This window comes from Octopus bimaculoides, chromosome 23 (assembly GCF_001194135.2).
Source record: "Octopus bimaculoides isolate UCB-OBI-ISO-001 chromosome 23, ASM119413v2, whole genome shotgun sequence".
Classification (NCBI taxonomy): Eukaryota; Metazoa; Mollusca; class Cephalopoda; order Octopoda; family Octopodidae; genus Octopus; species Octopus bimaculoides.
In genome coordinates, this window is record NC_069003.1 from 31,813,502 (window position 1) to 31,824,168 (window position 10,667).

At 35.2% G+C, this 10,667-nt stretch overlaps 1 protein-coding gene across 5 annotated transcripts in view; it reads right to left on the minus strand.

Annotated features, from left to right (window-relative positions):
* The window catches only part of LOC106873743 (TBC1 domain family member 2B), a 158,123-nt gene that overhangs the window by 3,366 nt on the left and 144,090 nt on the right, over positions 1–10,667 (minus strand). For all 5 annotated transcript variants that reach the window (XM_052976043.1, XM_014921239.2, XM_014921238.2 and 2 more), the window contains 8 exons: positions 8,673–8,796; positions 8,335–8,480; positions 7,280–7,388; positions 5,927–6,058; positions 4,646–4,783; positions 3,009–3,185; positions 1,964–2,098; positions 1,264–1,341 (listed from right to left, as the gene is read on the minus strand). In XM_052976043.1, the coding sequence (XP_052832003.1) occupies positions 1,264–1,341; positions 1,964–2,098; positions 3,009–3,185; positions 4,646–4,783; positions 5,927–6,058; positions 7,280–7,388; positions 8,335–8,480; positions 8,673–8,796 (1,039 nt within the window). The remainder of the gene's footprint in view (positions 1–1,263; positions 1,342–1,963; positions 2,099–3,008; positions 3,186–4,645; positions 4,784–5,926; positions 6,059–7,279; positions 7,389–8,334; positions 8,481–8,672; positions 8,797–10,667) is intronic.

Consider the following 10,667-nt stretch of genomic DNA (forward strand, 5'->3'; position numbering starts at 1 on the left):
ATTTGAGAGATCAACGTTTGTGAGGAGACTACATACAAATTTAACACTCTGATATAACATCTCTTTGTCATCATCCTATTTTATTTTTCATTGCTGCTGCTGCCAACACCATCATCATCATCATCACCATCATTTTATATCCTTTGTTCCATGCTTACAAGGGTCAGGTCATCATGTTTTGAGCCAGCTGTTACTCAGAGTAACTGTCTTTCTGAGTTAGTTCTTGTTCAAGCTTACTGTCCCTTGAAGGATCACATCTTGATTGTGCCTTTTCAGCAGAGTTTCTATGGCTGGAAGTTCTTTCTAACACCAACCACTTTACAGAGCATACTTTAGTGCTTTTGCATCATAGCACCAGTACTGATGAGGTTGCCTTGTACCCTGCAGGACTAAAGAGCTTTCAATACTCCACATTGTCTACACTCATTCAAGACACTGAACAGAAAATGAATGAAGGTGAGTGGGTGAAAGAAGTGAGAGAATGAGTTACAGGGATGAGAAGGTGAGTGGGTGAAAGAAGTGAGTGAATGAGTTACAGGGATGAGGTGGTAGTAATGGAAGAGAGACGGTAATGGTAGGGAGTAATGGGAAACAAGCAATTTTAATATTATATGTTAAACATAATGACAGTTTATTATTTATTACGTGCTATTAATTAATTAGGACAAAATACAAAACAATGGCAATCACATAGAAACAATAGTGTTTACCGATTCTTATGAAGATATTTGGTATACCCACAACACAAAAGGATACAACATTGGACATTATTAAATATTGCATGTTTCTAGTTCTTTGAAGATTTTTTACAAATAAAGTGCACAATATCAAAATTAAATTTTGGCAGTCCTTATAGTTGTATAGAACTTTGTTAATACCCAAGATAACTATTGATCTGTATACGGTTAGAAGTCTTCTAAACTGCAGCACTTATCCTGAGAAAGCATCTCCATAGATATATAGTATTAAAAACATAGAAATATATCAGCAGCAGGTAAACATTGTCCAGAAGTAGTGGTAGCATTACTAGATCTGGATTTCTGCTTTTTTTAAGCTTCATCAGTGGCAAATATCCACTGGCACCACAGGAGTGGTGTGCAGTTCCTGTAGTGAAGTTTCTTCTAACTTATCTATCATTTGATATAAGCAACTTCATAGGGTTAATTAAAAAAAAAAAAGGGAAGTGGGAGGGGGCATGTGAGTATTCCAAATGGTTATTATAAATTTGCATAATAAATTACAAGAAAATGAAAATAATCTGACCTTGACTGTTTGGATGTGAATTTGTCTCTTGTAAGCAACTGTCCTCATCGGAAATGGATTCAACCAATGGAATGCTATCTGAAACAGAAGATATATGAATATATATATATAACAGAAGACATAGACACACGCACACACACACACATATACATATCAAAGTATCAGTAACATAGATCCGTTACAGCTGATCATATCAATTAGTTTTACATTGAGTATTAGATAACCAGATATCAGATAACAGAATAGCTGATACATGTACTCTTCAGGGATAAAAATATGGTGACTGTTCTGTTATTAGGGGTGAAAAATTGTCACATCAGGACATCAGGTTTGTGAGCCCTGTGAAAAATGAAGAAACTAAGTTGCAGGAACCAATTACGAGAGGGATTTATTAAGAGTTTTGTCCCTTAGCCCCCCAAAATCACAAGTTAGCTGTATATGTGTGTAGAGGGGTGTCTAAGGTGTTGGTATGTAAGTAGGGTTGATATATGTATGGGGGAGATGCTAGAATTAGAAATTGGCGGGGTACCTGAACCATTAAGCCCATGTTTGGGATACACATACATCTATGTGTGCCTTCATGTGTGTATGGTTTAGTTTAAAATTTTGCTCGGTTCTGAGGATGTGATGGTAGACTGATGGATGAGATTATAGTAAGACTCAGAGAAATAAAAGATTTAATTGTGGTGTCAATACTTACTTGTGTAATTTGATTAATATTCAGCATTTTTTCCCCAAGAACTTGCAAATATTTGTTAACAGCCATGTTAGATGGCTGGTTAATAATTTCTTCTTCTGATACTTTGAAAAACGCTAATGCAAATCTGAATAACACCTGGAAAGAAATTATAGCAAAATCACAATTATTCTTAAAAACAAACTTAACTAGCCATAAATTGGTAATTTACTATATTTACATATTTTTATATTTCAGAATTCATTTATTCATTTATCTGTTTCAACACACAATTTAATTCACATCAGGAATTTTGCAAAACAAATACATAAATGTATATTTACATACCTAGACCAGAAAACAAAAATCCCTATTACTCATCTGCCTATCACTTATTCACCTTATTACTAAATCACTATCATTCATGCCTCTCACTCTGTAATGAAGTTGGCAAGCAAACAGAGACATGGAATCATGAGGTCTCATTAGTCATGTCGAGGTCATAGCTGCCTCTCTAATGCTGGTGCTATGAAAAATGCACCCAGTATACTCTACATAACGTAAGAAATTTATGAAAACTGGGTACAGCTGGGGTTGCATTATACTTGAATATAAAACAGATAAGATTAAATATAACATAGTTATTTAGGTATAATGAGTAAGGGCTGCATTATATTCAAGTTAAACATTTCAACAAAATGAGGGTCTAATTCTCGAAAGTAATCTTATTGTAAATGCCTGGCAAGAGATTTTTTCTTAGATAATTTTGGGTCGTCAGATAAATTCATTTGTTTCTTTCCAATATTATTTGAATTAATATGGAAAATATTTTTATTGTAATGTTTTAGGCATTTCTTTTTTTTTTTTGTGTAGCTCTATTCTACGTCTACAACTTCTGTTTATAATTTTTTGAAATTTGAATAAATTTTGGTGTTCAAGTACAAGTACAATTACAATTCAATAACTAAAAACTGTAAAATACTGAAAGAATAATAAAAAGAACGCGACACAAATCAAGGAGGACAATAAACCATTTCTGGGGCAAAAAGGAAAAAGAAACCAGACTGACCTTGCTTCCTTCATATAAGAAGGCATCCCAGACTCGTAGGAAAGTCTCTGGAGGTACATTGTCAACAAATATGGTAAGGAACCAATTGAAAGTGAATAAAGACAAATCAATGTTTTCTTTCTCTAGGTAGCTGTGTAGTCGGGGAAGTTTGTCTTGTACAAGGTCTTTTAATACACGCTGGAAATGGAAAAATAAGTTGATCATAAAAACAAAATTTCAGAATTCTGTGTATCAAATCTACCCAAAACATTAAAACAAGGGTCAGCCAAAGTGAAAACTAAAAACTAAAACCAAAATTTATTCAGAAACACTCTGTACACTTATCTAGTTTGAAAAGATCAACACTAAATGATGTTTCAAGCAAAACCTTTATTATTATTGGGCAGTGAGCTGACAGAATTGTTAGCAGCATTTCATCTGAGTTCAAATCCTGTCATAGTCAACTTGCCTCTTATCCTTCTGGGTTTGATAAAAAAAAAGTAGCAGTTGAATACTAGGATCAATGTAATCAACTTATACTCTTCCCTGAAATTTCAGGCCTTGTGCCTGTAGTAGAAAGGATTATTATATAAATCAAGGATTCCATAGCCATTCAACATTTAAAAACTAGTTTTATAGAAACTTCTTTCAAATTTACTATTTTGTTTTTCTCACATTAATTTCTGTAGGTTGAACTGTGTGTAAAATGCTAGAGAAAGAAACCCAGCTGTTTCTTGCACACATTCAAAGCAAAACTTTTCCAGGGCCCTTAAAATACTATTGTGGATCCCCAATTTACTATTTTGTTTCATAAACCCCCAAAAATTTTATATGGACCATCAGGGGCCACATTGACCATCACAGGCCATATGGACCGTCATAGGCCATATGGACTCTGGTTCAGAATCACTGATTTAAATGCTCAGCATGCTAATGATTCTGTTAGCTCACTGCTTTCATTAAATTATATATAATATACTTTAAGGTGTTTTGTTATGTGTGCAATTGCCACTACACCAACTGATAGGTGCATTGTATTAAAAGTTTTGCTTTCTTTTGAAACAGATCTCATTTGAATGTTTCAAGTCATTATCCACAATTCTGAATCTAGATAACTGAAATTTTGCATAAGGGCACATCATTTCAAACAAATTTACAAGGTGTGAATTTTAGGGGCCTGTAATTTATTTAGTTTATTTTTATGAAATACAAGTTTATGTTCTCAACTGTTTGGCTCCAGCAATTCTGAGAGAATCGACAATTCCGCTAACGATTCTGCCAGCTTGCTACCTTAATTGAATTACATATTTATGGCGTTTTGCTATGTATGTGATTCCTTAACCCTTTAGCATTTAAACCGGCCATATCCGGCCAAAAGTATCCTGCCTGTTTTATGTTAGAACTGGCCAGATCTGGTCTCTCACACCAACCCTATAATATCGTTTTAAAAATTAGCAGCTACCTTATCAAAATCTCATAGCTACAAGATAATGCATGATTAGTTCAAAGCAATGTGGATAAAAAAGCATCAATTTTGGCAGAATAATGTGAACACTAAAGGGAAAGAAATCATCTTGCATGAAAGTGGTCCATGAAAGTGGTCCATGCAAGTGGTCCACTGCCATAGAGGCGAGTGCAGAGTGTTGATGTGTTTTTACCTGATCAGTTTGTGCAGCAATCATTGTAGAGCTGTAATAGTCTTGTGGTAGAAGGTATTCCACAATGGCAACGAGGCACCAAAAGGCCTCTTCTTCTGACAAGAATAACAAAGCAACAGCAGCAAGACGGTTCAGTCCCTGTAGAGAGAAAGAAAAAACATTAGATAGGTGGAAAATCCTTTTTAGTGGAAGCACAAGGCCTCGAATTTGGGGGAAGGGATTAAGTCAATTACATCGACCCCAGTGCGTAACCGGTACTTATTTAATCGACCCCGAAAGGAAGAAAGGCAAAGTTGACCTCAGCGGAATTTGAACTCAGAACATTGCAGCAGAGACGAAATACCGTTAGGCATTTCGCCTGGCGTGCTAACGATACAGCCAGCTCACTGCCTTAGCAAGTGTAGTAATAATAACACTAATCTGAGCAATACCAGCAGTAGTAGTGGTGGTGGTGGTAGCGATGGTTGTGGTGGTACTGGTGGTGGTGGTGGTGGCAACAACGGTATTATGCGCAACAGAGAACTTTCAGTTGTTCCATTCATTATTTCATTATGCGACAAATCCCATGGTGAGACTAAATGCTAACGAGAGCTTAATCCAGCACACCATCAATGAATTATTTAATAGTCTCTCTCTGTTATTATGAATGTAATATGAAGAGAAGGTGTGTGTGTATGCATGTGTGTGTGTGTGTGTATGTGTGTGTGTGTATGTGTGTGTGTGTATGTGTGTGTGTATGTGTGTGTGTACAATGTGCATCTTCCTGCTGTGTTTGTGATGATCGTTAATACACGATTGATTTGTAATTGATGGTAGTTAATTCGTTAGAATGTTTCATAAATGGCTGAGAGGACAGACAGAGAGAGACAAAGGAATTGGGAACGAAGAAGTTTGCTTGGATCCTTAGCTTCCATTTCACAATAATAATGACAACGGCAAGGAGGTGGGGAGGGAGAGAAAGAAAGAAAGAAAGAAAGAAAGAAAGAAAGAAAGAAAGAAAGAAAGAAGAAGAAGAATTGAAGAAGAAGAAGAAGAAGAAGAAGAAGAAGAAGAAAAAGAATTGAAGAAGAGGAATTGAAGAAGAAAAAGAATTGAGGAAGAAGAAGAAGAAGAAGAATTGAAGAAGAAGAAGAAGAAGAAGAAGAAGAAGAAGAAGAAGAAGAAGAAGAAGAAGAAGAAGAAAAAGAAGAAGAAGAAGAAAAAGAATTGAAGAAGAAGAATAAGAAGAAGAAGAAGAAGAAGAAAAAAAACAACAGGAGGAGGAAATGGACTTTCACTTACTTGGCAATATCCTATTGAACTACACTGCCAACTGAATGCTAAAAGAACTCGTCTCAACTTCTGAATGTGTTCACTTTCTAATGACATGTAATACTTATTGTTCGGTAAAGTTCGCAAGAGATCCAGTTCAATCTGAATGCAAAGATAAAAGAGTCCTTATTTAATCATTTGAAATAAATTAGTTTGTTATTTTATATTATCTATATTTTATCATATTTCTTTATTATCTATATTAGAATACAAGCTTTATTCTTTAGTGTTTAAAGCCATCCGTATCAGGCCTAAATATTCTCCCTGTTTTATGTTCAAACTAGCAAGATCTGTCCTTTCACACATACCCAACAATGTCACTCTAAAAATAACAATCAAATTATTGAAATTTGTAAGCTATGAGATAATACATGGTTAATTCAAAACAATGTGAATAAATTAAGCATTACATTTGACAGTAATCCGAATGCTAAAGAGTTAACCCATTATCAGTTAAAATGGCCATGTCCAACCCAAATATTCTACTATGTTTTTATGTTCAAACCACCCAGATCTGGTCTTTCATGCATACCCTGCAATGTCACTTGGAAAACAACAATCATTGAAATCTCTAAACTATGAGATAGCGCATGATTAATTCAAAACAATGAGAATGAATACTCGCTACATCTGACAGAGTAATCAGAATGCTAAAAGATTAATATTGCTTGGAAATAACTTCAAGGGTTATAACCCCTAAAGAGATAACATATAAGATTAACAACAAAAGGGTAGAGGTTTTTAATCAAGTAGCATTTTGGTATCATTCAGTTTCATTGCACACTTACCCTGTCTATACACCACACAGCCGAGCACACTACACTGTCAAGCATAGTACACTGTTAATAAACTACACTACCAAGCACACTACACTGCCAACCACAAAGCACTGCCAAATACAATACACTGTCAAGTACAATACACTTCTAATACACTGCCCTATGCAGCACAATGCATTGCCAACCATAATACACTTCCAACTATAATACACTGCCAAAACGCTACACTGCCAAAACAATACATTGCCAACTACACTACACTGCCAAGCACACTACACTGCCAACTACACTACACTGTCAAGCACTATATACTACCAAGATACTACATTTTCAATACACTACACAGCCAGCCATACTACACTGTCAATACACTACAGTGTCAGCATGCCACAGTTTCAACACAATACACCATACAGTCAGTTACAGTACACTGTCAATACAACACACTGTTCACAGCTTGCTATGCTACTCAACCAACATGCCACATGAAAATAGAATTTTTAAAAATCAACAAGAGACATATGTGAATAGGCTAAGTTCTTACCTGTTTTGCCTCAGGGTTAGGCTTTTGATTAATAACTTGAGCAACTAATTTCTGATAGTGGTCTGGATGTAGATGCTTTCTCCGGTGTGCCACATAAAAGTTTACACATCTACCAAAGATAGGAATAGGTTAACCGAACTTCCAAATATATGCACTTATTAAATCTAAAGATATCTAACACACATGGCCCTGTAGTTGAGAAGTTTGCCTCCCAACCATGTGGTCTTGGGCTCAGTCCCACTGTGCAGCACCTTGAACAAGTGTCTTTTACTATAGCCTCAAACTGACCCAAACCTTGTGAGTGGATCTGGTAAACAGAAGCTGAAAGAAGACCATTGTGTGTGTGTATATATGAGTGTATATATATATATATATGTATAAACATATATGTGTGTCTATATATATATATATATATATATATATATATATATATATATATATATATACACACACACACACTTTATTTGAGGGCTAACAAGGCTACCAATGGTTTCATGCAGGTAGAACTCTCTCAACAATTATTAAGCTTGCCATGTGGAAACGTTGGTACTCAACACCATCTTGGATGAGAATACATGAAGCTACAAGAGACTGTACAGGAGTTTGGGATAAATAAATATACAGATGATGGATGGTAACTAACTAACCTGGTTTGGAAAAATCAATAATCCAGAAAGACTTTGGAACAAAAAGCTCTGGAAAAAAATCAATGTTGTACCTGAACCATTGATTTCAATCAGTCCCAGTTCTTGGCTGATATTTATTTTATCAACTCCTGAGGGATTAAAGTTAAAGTTGACTTTAGTGGTATTTGAACTCAGGGCATAATGGAATTCAGTTAAATAGCACAAAGTAATTTGTCTGATGCACCACTGATTCTGTTAATCTACCGGGATATTTTTTTATAATGAATAATAACATGATTTCTTTCATACAACACCAAACCAATATTGTCAGAGGAAAGAATAAATTCAATTGATTCATCTTCAGTATGTTATTGGTAATTCTGCCATCCATCCCCACTTAATTTCAAAGGTAATAAAACAAGGTCTCACCCATTCCAGATCCGTTCTCTGTGTTCTTGAGGAATTCCGGAACGAATTAGAGATTTCAGTTCTGAACACCTTTGAAGTTCTTTCTTGTCCAAACCAGTCATAAAATTGTCCCATTTGTTTTGATGTAATCGCTTTTCTTCAATTTCCTGAAAAGTGAAGAAAACAAATGCATATTTGAAGATTTATGGTGCTTTAGTTTAGATACGGCAGTGAAAGTCTGAGAATAAAGAAAACACGACAAATACAGAAAACCAAAAGTTCTGGAGGAATAACAAGGAAGGTCTTTTGCTCAGTAGTAGGGAAGTAATAAATGATTTGTTGAAATGAATTAAATCTACCTTGATACTAGTATTGAGTTCTTCAGATTTCCTCTGCATTTCAATGGCTCGTGTTGATAGCAAATCTCCCTCGTTAGCAGCAGGATAACGTACGAAGCCATAGTTATCATACTCGGGTGAATTCCTGAAATTTAAGAATGTAAACATTTATAAACTGATGTATTGAAGATGTACAGAGAAGATTGTAGAGAATTACATTATATGTACATTGTGCGTTCTTACTTTGATGTTTATTTTATTATTTAAGTGAAACCTCAAAGGCGAGCTGATTAACCATTTCATTTTTTTAAATCTATTTGTTGCAAAGAAAATTTTAAAAGGAAAAATCTAAGTGATTGGTTACAAGTATGGCCGTGTGGTTAAGAAGCTTGCTTTGTAAACCACATGGTTTTGGGTTCAGTTTCAATGAATGGCACCTTGGACAAGTGTCTTCTACAATAGGGCTGGGCTGAAAAAATGTCTTCCATGGAAACATGTATTAGGTTGCTTGGAAACAGGTGAAGGTGTATGATAGAAAGGGCAACCAGCCATGAAAAATCCACTTTAACAAATTCCATCCAACCCATGCAAGCACGGAAAAGTGGACATAAAATGATGACAACAATGATGATGATGATGACGATGATGGTAATGATGACGATGACAGCCACGCCTATTGCCCATTACGTAACAAACACTCTGAAGAATGAAATAAAATCTATACCCAGACATTTAATACAACACTAATTAGATTTATAAGTCCTTCATAACAGAAATTTAAAGCTATTACCATATAAAAGCTATCTTCAAATGCAAAGAATCTTTATGAGATTATTTCTGTTGTGCAATGGAGGATTTATGGGAAAACATTAATGGTATAACTGAAGAATTGCTGATATATAAGTTAGCATGAAATGTAAAATAGTATTTCTCTGGTGCTATTAACGTTTAGCCCAGAGTTGGCACTGATCAATTAGATCCATCAAAATCAAAGTGAATCCAGCCATAGTTATCAAATATCTTTTTTGCCTCTATCTAAGTGTATCTAGGACTACATTATCCAATGTAGCTTTCCCTTTTTTTAAAAAACAAAAAGGATGTGGTTAGAGAGATATTTGGTTGATATTCCTAGTAGATTGAGCATATTTATGATCTAAGACGTTTCAGCCATGACCATCTCATCTTTTGTCTTTAGCACAAGCCAGATAGAACTGCATTATCCTTTGAGAATTTAGAAATCAATCACATTTGTGAATGCTGACTGATCGAGTTTGGGAGATCCTCAAGGGAGAAATATTGAAAGACAATCGGTAATTGATAATTCCTACATGCTTTGCTGTATTTAGCTATCAACTGCCAATAATTTAATATTTTTCAGAAAATTCCAGAAAAGTATCATTGTTACTACCATCACCACCACCACCACCACCTTCATCATCATCATCGTCATCGTCGTCATCATCATCATTTTAAAGTCCATTTTTCCATGCTGGCATGATCAGATGGAGTTTATTTGAGGCAGATATTCTACAGCTAGATGCCCTTTGTATTGCCATACCCATTTGCAAAGTCGACCTCGATGGAATTTGAACTCAGAACGCAAAGACAGACAAAATGCCACTAAGCATTTTGCCCAGAGTGCTACCAATTCTACCAGCTTGCTGCCTTCATATAACAATAATAAAAATAATAATAATAATAATAATAACACCGGGGAAGTTTAACATGTGAGTACGATAAATCACTGCTCCGAAACTTATCCAAAAACATCGGAAATAAAGACATCGCATGGAGCCCAAATATAGCTGACAAAGGGTTGGACTATACCCGAGTAAGTAATACTCATTGAAATTTATTCCTATTTTTCCAAATATAATGATGTATTTTAACTTGATACCTCCACTACCCGAACAGCGATCGTAAACACACGTGTTACATCAAAATCAGACCATCCCCAAACCCAAACACCATATACAAAAAATAGCTGATAAAGGGTTGGACTATATCCGAGTAAGT